Consider the following 16,278-nt stretch of genomic DNA (forward strand, 5'->3'; position numbering starts at 1 on the left):
TGTGGTGAAGATGGCCTCACAGGAAGCACTGTCCCTGGTGTAATGTGGGTGGCCTCAGCAAACAACACTGGCCTTGTTGAAATGTCGATGGTATTGGCCAGCACCACAGGCCCTGCTGCAATGTAGATGGCATCAGCCAGTAGCACAGGCCCTTGAGTATTGTGAATGGCATCAGCCAGCAACACAGACCCTTGGGTAATGTGGAAGGCTAGCAGCAAAGGCCCTTTTGTAATGTGGATGGTATCAGCCAGCACCACAGGCACTGGTGTGGTGATGATGGCCTCACAGAAAGCACTGTCCCTGGTGTAATTTGGAGAGCCTCATCCAACAACAATGGCCCTGGTGAAATGTGGATGGTAGAAGGCGGCATCACAGTCTCTGGTGTAATGTGGATGGCCTAAGCCAACAACAGTGGCCCTGGGGAAATAGGCATGATATCGGTCAGCACCACAGGCCCAGGTGTAATGTGGATGGCATCAACGTGTAGCAGAGGCCTTGGTGTGGTGAAGATGGCCTCACAGGAAGCACTGTCCCTTGTGTAATGTGTATGGCCTCAGCCAACAACAGTGGCCCTGGTGAAATGTGGATTATATTGGCCAGCACCACAGGCCCTGGTGTAATGTGAATATCCTCAGCCAGTAGTAAAGGCCCTTGTGTTTTGTGCTTTGTGCATCAGCCAGCACCACAGGCCCTGGTTTGGTGATGATGGCATCAAAGGAAGCACTGGCAGAGGTGTAATGTGGATGGCCTGAGCCAACAACACAGGCCCTGGTGTAATGTGGATGGCATCAACGAGTAGCACAGGCCCTGGTGTAATGTCAATGGCATCATCCAGCACCACATGCCCTGGTGTGGTGATGATGGCCTCACAGGAAGCACTGTCCCTGGTGTAATTTGGATGGCCTCATCCAACAACAATGGCCCTGGTGAAATGTGGATGGTAGAAGGCGGCATCACTGTCTCTGGTGTAATGTGGATGGCCTAAGCCAACAACAGTGGCCCTGGTGAAATGTGGATGGTTTTGGCCAGCACCAGAGGCCCTGGTGTAATTTGAATGGTTTCAGCCAGCAGCAAAGGCCCTCGTGTGGTGAAGATGGCCTCACAGGAACCACTGTCCCTGGCCTCGGCAAACAACACTGGCCTTGGTGAAATGTTGATGGTATTAGCAAGCACCACAGGCCCTGGTGAAATGTGGTTGTTTTCGGCCAGCAACACAGGCCCTTGGGTAATTTTGATGGCTAGCAGCACAGGCCCTGGTCTGGAGAATGTAGATGGCATCAGCCAACAAGATTGGCCCTGGTGTAATGTGGATGGTATTGGCTCGCACCACAGGCCCTGGTGTAACGTGAATGGCCTCATCCAACAACACTGGCCCTGGTGAAATGTGGATGGTATTGGCCAGCACCACAGGCCCTCGTGTAATGTGAATGTCCTCAGCCATGACCACAGGCCCTGATGAAATGTAGTTGTCCTCAGCCATGACCACAGGCCCTGGTGAAATGTAAATGTCCTCAGCCAGTAGCACAACAGGCCATGGTGTAATGTGGATGGCCTCATCTAACAACTCTGTCCCTGGTGAAATATAGATGGTATTGGCCAGCACCACAGGCCGTTGTGTAATGTGAATGGCCTCAGCCAACACCACTGGCCCTGGTGTAATGTGGATGGCATCAGCCAGTATCATAGGCCCTTCTGTGTTGTGGATGTCATCAGCCAGCAACACAAGCCCTGGTGAAATGTGGATGGTTTCGGGCAGCACCAAAGGGCCTGGTGAAATGTGGATGGTATTGGCCAGCAACAAAGGCCCTGGTGTAATGTGGATAGCCTCAGCCAAAAGTACAGGCCCTAGTGTGGTGAAGATGGCCTCACAGGAAGCACTGTCCCTGATGTAAAGTGTATGGCCTCAGCCAACAACAGTGGCCCTGGTGAAATGTGGATGGTATTAGCCAGCACCACAGGCCCTGGTGTAATGTGAATGTCCTCAGCCAACACCACTGGCCCTGGTGTAATATGGATGGTATTGGCTAGCACCACAGGCCTTGGTGAAATGTGGATGGTATCAACGAGTAGCACAGTCCCTGGTGTAATGTTGATGGCATCATCCAGCACCACATGCCCTGGTGTGGTGATGATGGCCTGACAGGAAGCACTGTCCCTGGTGTACTGCTGATGGCCTCATCCAACAACACTGGCCCTGGTGAAATATAGATGGTATTGGCCAGCACCACAGGCCGTTGTGTAATGTGGATGGCCTAAGCCAACACCACTGGCCCTGGTGTAATGTGGATGGCATCAGCCTGTATCACAGGCCCTTCTGTGTGGTGGATGTCATCAGCCAGCAACACAAGCCCTGGTGAAATGTGGATGGTTTCGGATAGCACCAAAGGGCCTGGTTAAATGTGGATGGTATTAGCCAGCACCAAAGGCCCTGGTGAAATGTGGATGGTATCAGCCAGCACCACAGGCCCTGGTGTGGTGATGATGGCCTCACAGGAAGAACTGTACATGGTGTAACGTAAATGGCCTCATCCAACAGTACAGGCCCGGGTGAAATGTCGGTGGTATTGGCCAGAACCACATTCCCTGGTTTAATGTAGATGGCATCAGCCAGTAGCACAGGCCCTTGAGTATTGTGAATGGCATCAGCCAGCGACACCACTGGCCCTTGTGAAATGTTGATTGTTTCGGCCAGCAACACAGGCCCTTGGGTAATGTGGAAAGCCAGCAGCACTGGCCCTTGTGTAATGTGGATGATATCAGACATCACCACAGGCCCTGATGTGGTGATGGTGGCCTCACAGCAAGCACTGTTCCTGGTGTAATTTGGATGGCCTCATCCAACAACAATGGCCCTGGTGAAATGTGGATGGTATTAGCCAGCACAGGCCATGGTGTAATGTCAATGTCCTCAGCCAGAAGCACAGGCCCTTGTGTATCGTGGATCGCATCAGCCAGTATCACAAGCCCCGGTGAAATGTGGTTGGTATCAACGAGTAGCATAGGCCCTGGTGTAATGTGGATGGCCTCAGCCAGCACCGCAGGCCCTGGTTTGGTGATGATGGCATAACAGGAAGCACTGGCAGTGGTGTAATGCGGATGGCCTCATCCAACAACACTGGCCCTGGTGAAATGTGGATGGTATTGGCCAGCACCAAAGGCCCTGGTGTAATGTGGATGGCCTCAGCCAAAAGTACAGGCCCTGGTGTGGTGAAGATGGCCTCACAGGAAGCACTGTCCCTGATGAAAAGTGTATGGCCTCAGCCAACAACAGTGGCCCTGGTGAAATGTGGGTGGCCTCAGCCATAAGTACAGGCCCTGGTGTGGTGAAGATGGCCTTACAGGAAGCACTGTCCCTGATGAAAAGTGTATGGCCTCAGCCAACAACTCTGTCCCTGGTCAAATATGTATGGTATTGGTCAGCACCACACACCCTGGTGTAATGTGAATTGCCTTAGCCAACACCACTGGCCCTGGTGAAATGTGGATGATATCGGTCAGCACCAGAGGCTCAGGTTTAATGTGGATGGCATTGTTACACACCGGCCCGAAGCCGGGGTGCAACACAACAAAAAGATAAACCCGATACATAATAAACGACAAAAAAAAAATCACACCACGGCAGAATGACGAGAGTTGGTTAATTTATTTACTGAACAGGTAGCAAGCTTCAGGGTGGGCGATGCCAAAACAACAAACAAAACACACTAGAAAGAAAAACAGAGCTAACTTACCTCCCACGATCCCAAAACAAAATACAATTCTCTAACCTGTCTCCCTACCCGAAACAGGAGAAAAGAGGGGAATAAAAGAAAACGGCTTCCCACCCCTACAGCTACCAAGCCCAGGTACAACCCCTTTTCCAGCATTAATATTGCAGCCCCATGCAGTCACACACCACGACTGTCCCCAGACACACAGCTCACGGGAAACCAGGAAGTCCCTTCGCCGACCCAGTCCAACCCCTTTTGTAGCTGGCCTCTTTCCTTCCTCCACCAATGGGTGGCCTCCACCTGGAAACAAGCAACACTGAATACAAATACAAACAATAACAACACCGTACCGCAAATAATGACCCTGGGTCATAACACCCCCCCACCTAAAATCAAGCATCTCATTAGAGAGATGCTAGATCTAGTATCAAAAACATTAAAACAAACAAACAAATCGAACACTTCCTAGGGGGAAAACAGACTCATCAGTCACTGTCTGTGTCATCACTGATGATCCCCTGCAGGTTGGCCCATTCGGACATTTTCCTGCGACCTCTGGGGGTATTGTTTTCCTGATCACTGTCTGATTCCGAGTTTAGAGTGCGCTGATATTCAGAGGACGGACAGTCCTGTTGTTTCTGACTTGCTGAGGCACCCCTGTGTGTAGGTCGACCTTGTGTGGTAATGATGTTGTTGACATCAAGAGCAGCCAGTTCTTGAGCTTGCTCTCTCTTCATTCTGACCTTTTTCCATTTCGGAATAGTTGGCTGACCATGTACACCAAGCTCTTCAAGCTCCTTCTTCAGAACAGCCACCTGGGAGCGGCAGTCCTCCAGCAGCTTCTTGTAATTTCTCCTCACGCCGCAGAGGGCAATATAACGTTCAAGCCTCGCCACCGATTTGTCATCAGACTTTGGTTTTCTGGTGCTCTCATCTTTCTTCACACTCTTCTTCATCTTGTTATCATTTGTTTTATCAGTCTTATTTTCTTTTTCATCTTCCAAAGAAGGTAGTGATGAAACTGAGTCTGGGTCACTGGTTTTCTCTTCCACTTTTGTATCTTCTTTTTCACTGTCAGAAGACTCGTCGCTCCTAATTTTGTCACTCGTTTCTGACTTGCAGTCTCCATCTGATTCGTTTCCTGCATCACTCAGTGGTGTTCTCCTTCCTTCATCTTTACTGCTGGTTACTGTCTCGACGTTCATTCTCACCATCTTCTTTGGACTGTCACTGCAGTTGCTTTCCTCACTGAGTTCCTCATCAGAAGACTCGTCACTGTCAATTTGACGATTTTCATTTCTCTTTTGTTGTGATTTTTTCACCTCTGGCTCTTCACCATCAGCTTGAGATTTGGCATTTTCTTCATCATTGCTGCTTTCCTTACTCTCTGTTTTGTTGTCCTCTTGAACCTCAGATTCTGATGATGAGCTTGAATGATTATTTTGTGATTTCTTTGCCCAGGATTCATCTTCACTCTCACTCATGACCTCGTCATTTCCATTTTCTCTTTTCCTTTTGTTCTGGAGCTTCTTAGTCTCTGAGTCACTTTCACTTTCATCATTATCCTGCATTTTCATCAGTTCCTCTTGCACCACCTGTTTCATGAAAGTTTTTACTTCTGGCCTCAATGAGTCACATTTGTTGTGTGTCTGATATCTCTTTTTTAAAATTCCCAAGGTCAGCGTGCTCAGGTCTGCCTCGTCACGGAGTTGACCACACACAAACCTGCGGATACCTGCTGCCTCCTTCTCCGACACCATACTAAAAACCTTCGCCGTCCCACCATCTACCCCCGGAACAGAACTATCATGCGGCTCAAAGCCGTCCGGAAACATTTCGGATATGTCCACCTCACCACCCAAGCGACGAGTTTGAGCACGAGTAACCACACCTGCCGGATAAACTGTGGGGTCACCCAGCTCCGGCGGGAATTGGCATAACCGATCCAAAATAGGACACTCAATAACTTCCGGCATAGCCGGAAACACTTTTCCCCCGGCCAAGTCATTTCCAAAAAACAAGATCAATGCCTTCAATTGGCAACTGATCTCGAACCCCCACCCGCACAGCGCCCGATACGAAGGACGAGGTCAAAGTAACCGTATGGAGAGGCATGCGTAAAAGACTCACCTCGATACCCCACACCAGCAAATCAGAACCACAGTACGACTGCTGAGAGAAAGGCACGACTCCATGCCGCGCCACCGAATGCTTCGCCCCTGTATCCCTCAAGATGGTGATCGGAACCCGGTCCCCCGCATCACCAGACAACGATAAAAACCCCGTCGAAACAAACGGTCGAAACACCTCATCTATCCCCCGCGGAATGACACCAACTGGCACTAAGCTAGGGCGGGTTACCGCGGAGCAACACTGCACGGCCCCCCCCGAAATGTCAGCCCGCGCCCCCTCCCTCGCCCTCAGCACGGGACAAGAAGCAACGAGATGACCGAGCTCATGACAAAAAAAACATCGGCGGTCCCCAGCGGCCACCGTAGGGCTACGCCGCGAGAGCGGGGGAGAACGCCCCCCCCCCCCACCTCCGGCAAAACCCTAGAACCCCGACGTAACGGAGGGGAAAAACCCCTCTTGTGCGTCAAAGCAAACTCATCTGCCAGAACCGCCGCTTTCGCGAGGGAAACGACCTTCTGCTCGTTCAAATAAACAACCACCCGCTCCGGCAGACACCCCTTGAAATCCTCCAATAACATCAACTCCTTCAACTGTGCAAACTCCCTAACCCCACTAGCCTGGCACCACCGATCAAAGAGCAAACCCTTCTCGCGCGCAAACTCCACATAAGTCTGATCCCCCCCCCTCACACACTGCCGAAACTTCTGACGGTACGCTTCAGGCACCAACTCAAAAGCACGCAATACGGCAGCCTTAACCACACCATAATCTAAGCACTCAGATTCTGACAGGCTAGCCCACACCTCCTGAGCCCTACCCACCAGCCGACACTGCAACAGCAAAACCCAGACCTCCTCCGGCCACTTTAACGCGGCAGCCACACGCTCAAAAGCAGGAAAAAACGACTCCACCTCTGATTCACAAAAGGGCGGCACCAATTTAATGTGCCTCCCAACATCAAAATCCTGACGGAGAGCCGGGGCGGGACCAGGCGCCGGCGGCGCAGGGAGCACAGAGGGCGCAGGCGTGGGCGGCGTAGAGTCAGGGGCACGCGGTGGAGGTCCGCGCTCCAACTCCAACGCCCTCACCCTCAAATGCATCGCCTCTACCTCCAACCGGTGACCACTCAACTCCACCTCCTTAATGCGGAGCAACAACTGGAGCTCCTCCGCCGACGACCCCACCACCGGAGCAGGAGGAGCCACAGAGGGGGCGGCCACAGGAGGAACAGACAACGGAGCCAACGGCTCCATAGCCGCCCCGCCTGTCCCACCAACAAGCGGCACGCTCGACAGCAAACCCCGCTCGCTCAAAGCCACCGTGACAAGCTGTCGCAAATCATCCTTTTTCACCCCCGCCGGCGCTCGCACATCAAAACGGCCCGCAATAAGCAGCAAATCCTCCCTCCGACACCGACTCAACTGCTGCAAGGAAGGCGCCTCAGCAAACTTATCCACATCAAACTCCATCCGCGGCCACCCACACAAACAACCACCAAAAACACACAAAAAAAACCCACACACCCACACGAACCCCACCACACACAAACGACCCCGAAATCCCTCAAACGGACGAGCCCCCATTTATGTTACACACCGGCCCGAAGCCGGGGTGCAACACAACAAAAAGATAAACCCGATACATAATAAACGACAAAAAAAAAAAATCACACCACGGCAGAATGACGAGAGTTGGTTAATTTATTTACTGAACAGGTAGCGAGCTTCAGGGTGGGCGATGCCAAAACAACAAACAAAACACACTAGAAAGAAAAACAAAGCTAACTTACCTCCCACGATCCCAAAACAAAATACAATTCTCTAACCTGTCTCCCTACCCGAAACAGGAGAAAAGAGGGGAATAAAAGAAAACGGCTTCCCACCCCTACAGCTACCAAGCCCAGGTACAACCCCTTTTTCAGCATTAATATTGCAGCCCCGTGCAGTCACACACCACGACGGTCCCCAGACACACAGCTCACGGGAAACCAGGAAGTCTGCTCGCCGACCCAGTCCAACCCCTTTTGTAGCTGGCCTCTTTCCTTCCTCCACCAATGGGTGGCCTCCACCTGGAAACAAGCAACACTGAATACAAATACAAACAATAACAACACCGTACTGCAAATAATGACCCTGGGTCATAACAGCATCAACGACCAGCAGAGGCCATGGTGGGGTGAAGATGGCCTCACAAAAAGCACTGTCCCTGGTGTAATGTGTATGGTCTCAGCCAACAACAGTGGCCCTGGTGAAATGTGGATGGTATTGGTAAACACCACACACCCTGGTGTAATGTCAATGGCCTCAGCCAGTAGCACAGGCCCTTGTGTATTGTGGATCGCATCAGCCAGCAACATAAGCCCTGGTGTAATGTGGATGGCCTAAGCCAGCAACACACACCCTGGTGTGGTGATGATGGCCTCACAGGAAGCACTGGCAGTGGTGTAATGTGGATGGCCTCATCCAACAACACTGGACTTTGGTGAAATGTGGATGGTTTCGGACAGCACCACAGGCCCGAGTGTAATGTGGATGCCATCAACGAGTAGTACAGACCCTGGTGAAATGTGCATGATATCGGTCAGCACCACAGGCCCAGGTGTAATGTGGATGGCATCAACGAGCAGCAGAGGCCCTTGTGGGGAGAAGATGGCCTCACAAGAAGCACTGTCCCTGGTGTAATGTGGATGGCCTCAGCCAACAACAGTCGCCCTGATGAAATGTGGATGGCATGAGCCAGCAACGCAGGCCCTGGTGAAATGAGGATGGTATCAGCCAGCAGCACAGGCCCAGGTGAAATGTAGTTGGCCTGAGCCGAGACCACAGGCCCTCGTGAAATGTAAATGTCCTCAGCCAGTAGCACAGGCCATGTTGTAATGTGGATGGCCTCATCTAACAACACTGTCCCTGGTGAAATATGGATGGTATTGGTCAGCACCACACACCCTGCTGTAATGTGAATGGGCTTAGCCAACACCACTGGCCCTGGTGAAATGTGGATGGCATCAATGAGCAGCAGAGGCCCTGGTGGGATGAAGATGGCCTCACAGGAAGGACTGTCCCTGGTGTAATTTGTATGGCCTCAGCCAGTAGCACAGGATGGCCTCATCTAACAACACTGGCCCTGGTAAAATGTACATGATATCGGCGCATGTAACAGCGTTTTTGTACAACTTCATATAAAAAGCTGTAACTTTTGATAGAAGATTCAGATATACGTATTCATGGCTTTATCTTATAGAATTCAATATCCCCGTGCTGGGCAAACAGGTTTTGCAGCTGTGTGAGCTAAGATTTTCAAGTTGTTCATGTAATGTTCTTATTCCTCTATGAATAAAACATCAAGAATTGCTCCTGGTGCTAGCTTCAGCTAGCTGTTTATTATTCTTTCTACCACGATAACTTCTTCTTCTACTCTGTATATCTTATTGATTCCAGAGCGCCCCCTGTGGGTAGCTTCAACAATAGCAACTATCATTACATCCCCTTTCCAAACAGGTTGGTATTATAATAAGCACAATTCCAAAGAGTAATGTTACTCTGTAACATCTGAACATTCTTGTCTAACATTCAACATGTTATAAATTGTGCAACAAACTACATTCAGTAGTGTTCTTTTTTATAACCAAAAGTTGTAGCACAAGTCAAACAAAATAAATCCAAATGTATACCTTACATCTTCCAGAATGAACCAAATGAATCCCATACAGCCCTCAAGCACATTAGAACGCTTCACCTGTGACAACTTGAACAGTCAGTAACACATAACTCAGTAGGTCTCAATTAAGTGTGAACAATTACTATTCTAAATGAATTATTATCCGTTATTTACTTGTGATTTATTATTATTATTTTTTAACAATTCTTTACCACAACAGTTCACACTTGTTCTATGAGCCTCTCTGTAGGTTTCTTAGGTCTGGTAGACCTTCTCAGTATCTCAGACATTGGGGAAGTTGAAGGAGGCTCACTGTGGTGCTCAACAGGGTTAGCACCTCGTTGTTCAGTTCCAGTCTCTGTGTCCTGATGTTTAACATCCTGTGTCTTTAACAGACTTCTCCGGTTTCTTCTTAACACTTGTCCATTCTCTGTCTGAACAGCAAACGATCTGGGCCCTACTTCGCTGAGAACTGTTGCTTTTTTGTCCCAGAAATCTGGACCTGCAATCCTCACATCTCTTTCCTGAAGAGGTTCCAAACGCCTTGCAGTTTTGTCATAGTTCATTTTCTGTCTGTGCTTGAGTTTCATCCTTTTGTCGGTCAGCTTGTTGTCATGTGCATTGTCATTTTCCTTGGAAATGTGTGGAAGTGTGGTGCGGAGCTTGCGATGCATGAGTAGCTCAGCAGGTGATGCCCCACACTCCAGGGATGAAGCTCTGTAGCTTAGCAGAGCCAGGTAAGGGTCGGTCTTACTGTCTCTTGCTTTTTTGAACAATCTCTTTACTATTTGGACTCCTTTTTCTGCCTGTCCATTCGCTTGGGGATACAAGGGACTAGAGGTGATATGTTGAAATCCATATTGTTTTGCAAAGTCACTAAATTCTCTACAGTCATATTGTGGACCATTGTCACTGATGACACACTGTGGAATTCCATGTCTGGCAAAAAAGCCCTTCATGTGTGTGATGACTGACTGTGCTGATGTACTGGAAAGCTGTGCCACTTCTGGATAATTAGAATAGTAGTCAATCACCAAAACATAGTCCTTGCCATCCAGATGAAATAAATCCGTGCCTACCTTTTGCCATGGTGCAGTGGGTAGGTCTGCTGCCAGCATTGGCTCTTTTGTTTGTTTGTAGTGATGTTTGAGACATGTTTCACATTTCTGTATCATCTCTTCAATATCCCTGTTGATGCCTGGCCAGTAAACTGCTTCTCTCGCTCTCCTTTTACATTTCTCCACTCCAAGATGTCCTTCATGGATACGCTGAAGCATGTCTTTCCGCATGGATTGCGGTATGACAATCTGGTTTTGTCTCAGCACCAGCCCATTAGCCATGCATAAATCAGCTCGCACAGAGTAGAACCCTGGACAGACTCCTTTTGACCACCCATTCTGTATAAGGTGGGATACTTTCTGCAGCACTGGATCTTTTGTCGTCTCCTGTACAATTTGCTGCAACATGACATCTGATGCTGGGAGTGAGGCAGTTACCATGTTTACATGTGTTTCAGCCTCCTCGGCTGTAGCGCTGACTAACCTGTCACCACTTGGTGCTGGCGCTCGGGATAAAGCATCCGCAAGTACGATATATTTCCCAGGCGTGTAGATCAGCTCAAAATCATAGCGCTGCAACACCATCATCATGCGCTGAATTCTGGGTGACATGTCGTTGAGGTTCTTTTTTCTGATCGAGATGAGAGGTTTGTGATCAGTCTCTGCTGTAAAGGTTGGTAATCCATATACATAGCTGTGAAATTTTCCACACCCAAACACTAAGCCCAAAGTCTCTTTTTCAATTTGAGCATAGCGTTGTTCAGTTTCTGTCATAGATCTGGACGCATATGCTACAGGTTGCCACTTGTCTTTGTTCCTTTGGAGCAGAACTGCTCCCAAGCCATCTTTTGAGGCATCTGTTGAAATTTTTGTTGGCTTTGATGGATCAAAGAATGTCAAGACCGGCTCTGTAGTTACAGTTTCCTTCAATTTTTTCCACTCTTTCTCATGCCGGGCCGTCCACTCGAACACTGTGTTGTGCTGTAGCAGCTCCCTTAGGCATGCTGTCTTGGAGGTAAGATTAGGAATGAACTTACCCAGAAAGTTGATCATCCCCATTGCTCGCAAGACACCTTTTTTGTCAGTGGGTGCTGGCATATCCAATATGGCTTGTACCTTTGACTGATCAGGTTCCACCCCTTCACTTGTAACCTTATCTCCCAGGAAGGTCATCTCTGAAACACCAAAGAGGCACTTGTCTCTATTCAGTTTAAGTCCATTCTTGTTAACTCTCCACAAAAGTTTCTCCAGCCTTTCATCATGTTGTTGCCTTGTATTTCCCCAGACTATGAGGTCATCTATGTAGACTCTGGTGCCTTCCAGCCCTTCGATCAGGGACTCCATTGCCCTGTGGAAGATCTCTGGTGCTGATTTAATTCCAAATGGGAGCCTCAGGAAACAGTAACGCCCAAATGGCGTGTTAAAGGTAGTGTACCTGCTGCTTTCTGGGTCTAGCCTCAGCTGCCAAAATCCATGTGATGCATCCAGTTTGCTAAAAAACTTAGCTCCTGCCATTTCACTCATTATTTCCTCTCTCTTAGGGATCTGATAATGCTCTCTTTTAATATTTTCATTTAGATCTTTGGGATCAAGGCAGACTCTTAAGGCACCTGTATTCTTTTTCTTGACACAAGTGATAGAGTTCACCCAGTCTGTGGGCTCTTCCACTCGTTCAATGACACCCATTTGAGTCATTCTTTCAAGCTCTTTTTTCAAACTTGTCTGTAATGGAGCAGGCACTCTCCTTGGGGCATGCACCACAGGCACGGCATCATCCTTGAGCTGGATTTTGTAGGTGTAAGGCAATGTTCCATGTCCTTTGAAGACTGAAGGAAATTTACTGATAATGTCTGAACTTCCTTCATGCCCTTGGTGTTCCAGTCTCTTGCCTTGTTTGGCTTCTTTCATGGCGTCAGTATTAATCTGATAGATCCTCTTTACTAGTCCCAAGTCCTCAGATGTTTTATCTCCTAAAAGTGACTCGTGTCCATCAGGCACGATGGTGAACAAAATGTTATGCTGTTTGCCTTTTGCTGTCACTTTAAGTCTGCATCCTCCTTTTGTTTGTATTGGCTGGTTATTGTAGGCCCTCAGCGGCGTGACTTTCTCTGTAAATCTTCTAGGCTTCTCAGTCAGTGCCTTGAAATCCTTCTCGTTGATCAAGTTAGCTTTGGCCCCTGTGTCAATTTTAAATGTTACCAATGTCCCATTGACTAACAGTGGATCAGTCCATTTATCATCTGTGACTGAACTAACACTTTGGCCAGTGTTATGTCTTGAAGACTGTGCATTGACATCTTCTTCATGTGACACCATCTTAATGAAAAATGTTTCACTTAGATCATCACTGTCATCTGTGTCTTCCTGCACAGTGTGTACTTTTTGTCCCTTGTTTTTGGAGAGACACATTTTTGCATAATGGTTTTGTCCTTTACATTTTGCACATTTTTTTCCATATGCGGGACATTGTTTTGGTCTGTGTTTCTCTCCACATCTCTTGCAAGTGAACATTTCATTGTCACACGTTCTGTTTTTGTTGTCGTTTTTTTTTAATTTACTCCATGGCTTTCTTTTAATCGACACTGCATTCACTGCCTCATTTTCCTGTTGCGCTGCTCCTTGAACAGGCTCTCTAAACGTCAGTACATGTTGTCGTGCTAGCTCACTGGCTTGACTTATCTTTATAGCACTTTCCAGCGTTAGTTCTGTTTCTCTCAACAGTTTCTCTCGGAGCTTCTTCTCATTAGTTCCAAACACTATTTGATCTCGTATCATAGAGTCTCTGAGATCACCAAAATTGCAGGACTGAGCTTTGATCTTGAGGTCTGTGAGAAAAGTATCAAATGACTCACCCTGATGCTGTAAGCGTGAGCGAAAGACGTATCTCTCGTATGTTTCATTTTTCTTTGACAGACAGTGCTCGTCAAATTTCTTCATGACTTCATCAAAGTTATCTTTGTCCTCAGGCTGAGCAAACACAAAAGTGTTGAAGACCTCTATTGCTTCTGTGCCGGTGATGGTGAGCAGCATGGCTATTTTTCTTTCATCTGCCCGTCGATCCACTCCGACAGCTGCAATATACAGTTTGAACTGCTGTTTGAAAGTCCTCCAACTTGCATCCACGTTTCCAGTCAGTTTCAACGGACTTGGCGGTTTTATTGCATCCATCTTGTTGCGTTGCTTCTTTTTCTTAACCCGACTCCTGGTACCATGTAATGTTCTTATTCCTCTATGAATAAAACATCAAGAATTGCTCCTGGTGCTAGCTTCAGCTAGCTGTTTATTATTCTTTCTACCACGATAACTTCTTCTTCTACTCTGTATATCTTATTGATTCCAGAGCGCCCCCTGTGGGTAGCTTCAACAATAGCAACTATCATTACAGTTCACATAATGAAAACCAATACTTCGGGCGAGTTCCCCATTCAAATGCATGTAACAGTGAGAAACGCACTGTCTTGGCGAAATAAAGCGTTTTTGTACAACTTCATATAAATAGCTGTAACTTTTGATAGAAGATTCAGATATACGTATTCATGGCTTTATCTTATAGAATTCAAATGCATGTAATAGTCAGAAACGCACTGTCTTCGCGAAATAAAGCGTTTTTGTACAACTTCATGAAGTTAGCTGTAACTTTTGATAGGAACTCCATTCAAATGCATGAAATAGTCAGATACGCACTGTCTTGAAAGAGTAGTTGTCAAACAGCTAACACATCATCTGTAGAGGAATGGCTTATTTGACGAGTTTCATTCAGGTTTCAGAGTTCATCACAGCACAGAAACAGCTTTAGTTAAGGTTACAAATGACCTTCTTATGGCCTCTGACAGTGAACTCATCTCTGTACTTGTCCTGCTAGACCTTAGTTCAGCATTTGATACTGTTGACCATAATATCCTATTAGAGCGATTAGAACATGCTGTAGGTATTACACGTACTGTTCTGCAGTGGTTTGTATCATATCTATCTAATAGACTCCAATTTGTACATGTAAATGGAGAGTCCTCTTCACACACTGAGGTTAATTATGGAGTTCCAAAGGGTTCAGTGCTAGTACCAATACTGTTTACACTATACATGCTTCCCCTGGGCAGCATCATCAGAAGACATAGCATACATTTTCACTGCTATGAAGATGACACCCAGCTCTATCTATCTATGAAGCCAGATAACACACACCAATTAGTTAAACTGCAGGAATGTCTTAAAGACATAAAGACCTGGATGGCCGCTAACTTTCTGCTTCTTAATTCAGATAAAACTGAGGTTATTGTACTCAGCCCTGAAAATCTTAGAAATATGGTATCTAACCAGATTCTTACTGTGGATGGCATTACCTTGGCCTCCAGTAATGCTGTGAGGAACCTTGGAGTCATTTTTGACCAGGATATGTCCTTCAACGCACATATTAAACAAATATGAAAGACTGCTTTCTTCCATTTGCGCAACATCTCTAAAGTTAGAAATATCCTGTCTCAGAGTGAGAGCTGAAAAACTAGTTCATGCATTTATTACTTCCAGGCTGGACTACTGTAGTTCATTATTCATTATTCATTATCATTCCCTATTATCAGGAATGTCCAAAAAACTCACTGAAAAGCCTTCAGCTAATCCAAAATGCTGCAGCAAGAGTACTGACAGGGACTTGAAAGAGAGAGCATATTTCTCCTGTTTTGGCTTCCCTTCATTGGCTTCCTGTTAAATCCAGAATTGAATTCAAAATCCTGCTCCTCACATACAAGGTCTTAAATAATCAGGCCCCATCTTATCTTAATGACCTTATAGGACCATATCACCCTATTAGACCACGTCGCTCTCGCAATGCAGGCTTACTTGTTGTTCCTAGAGTATTTAAAAGTAGAATTGGAGGCAGAGCCTTCAGTTTTCAGGCCCCTCCTCTGTGGAACCAGCTTCCAGTTTGGATTCGGGAGACAGACACTATCTCTACATCTAAGATTAGGTTTAAAACTTTCCTTTTTGCTAAAGCATATAGTTAGGGCTGGACCTGGTGACCCTGAATCCTCCCTTAGTTATGCTGCAATAGATGTAGGCTGCCGGGGGAATTCCCATGATGCATTGAGTTTTTCCTTTCCAGTCACCTTTCTCACTCACTATGTGTTAATAGACCTCTCTGCATTGAATCATATCTGTTATTAATCTCTGTCTCGCTTCTACAGCATGTCTTCATCCTGTCTTCCTTCTCTCACCCCAACCGGTCGCAACAGATGGCCGCCCCTCCCTGAGCCTGGTTCTGCCGGAGGTTTCTTCCTGTTAAAAGGGAGTTTTTCCTTCCCACTGTCGCCAAAGTGCTTGCTCATAGGGTGACATATGTTGGGTTTTTCTCTGTATCTATTATTGTACGATCTACTGTGCAATATAAAGTGCCTTGAGGCAACTGTTTTGTGATTTGGCGCTATATAAATAAAATTTAATTTAATTTAATATTGTGTTACCAGTGTTTTGTGTTCAGAATTGCCACTCACTTATGACATAGTTGGAACACACCGGCAGTGTCAAGAGATGTATTCTAAAACACTTCTTCAGCAGAGAATCAGAGACGAGAAACACACAGGTTTTCTTGCTAGCAAGGGCAGTCACCAGAGCGCTCACACAAGAGTGAGGGCTCAGAGACTAGCAGCTCTGAGACTGCCCTGGTCTTTATTTATACATCAGTGGGTGTTTGTTCCTTACATTGGAATGTGGATGTGTATACATTG

The 16,278-nt window shown here is 47.2% G+C and overlaps 1 protein-coding gene across 1 annotated transcript; it reads right to left on the bottom strand.

Moving 5' to 3' along the window:
• Positions 1–3,572: 3,572 nt before the first annotated feature.
• Positions 3,573–5,748, bottom strand: LOC113032816 (HIRA-interacting protein 3-like). Its single transcript, XM_026185949.1, has one exon. It carries the CDS (start codon positions 5,684–5,686, stop codon positions 4,196–4,198), a length of 1,491 nt encoding a protein of 496 aa, XP_026041734.1. The 5' UTR covers positions 5,687–5,748; the 3' UTR covers positions 3,573–4,195.
• Positions 5,749–16,278: the final 10,530 nt, after the last annotated feature.

The sequence above is a fragment of the Astatotilapia calliptera genome, chromosome 11 (assembly GCF_900246225.1).
Source record: "Astatotilapia calliptera chromosome 11, fAstCal1.2, whole genome shotgun sequence".
Lineage (NCBI taxonomy): Eukaryota > Metazoa > Chordata > Actinopteri > Cichliformes > Cichlidae > Astatotilapia > Astatotilapia calliptera.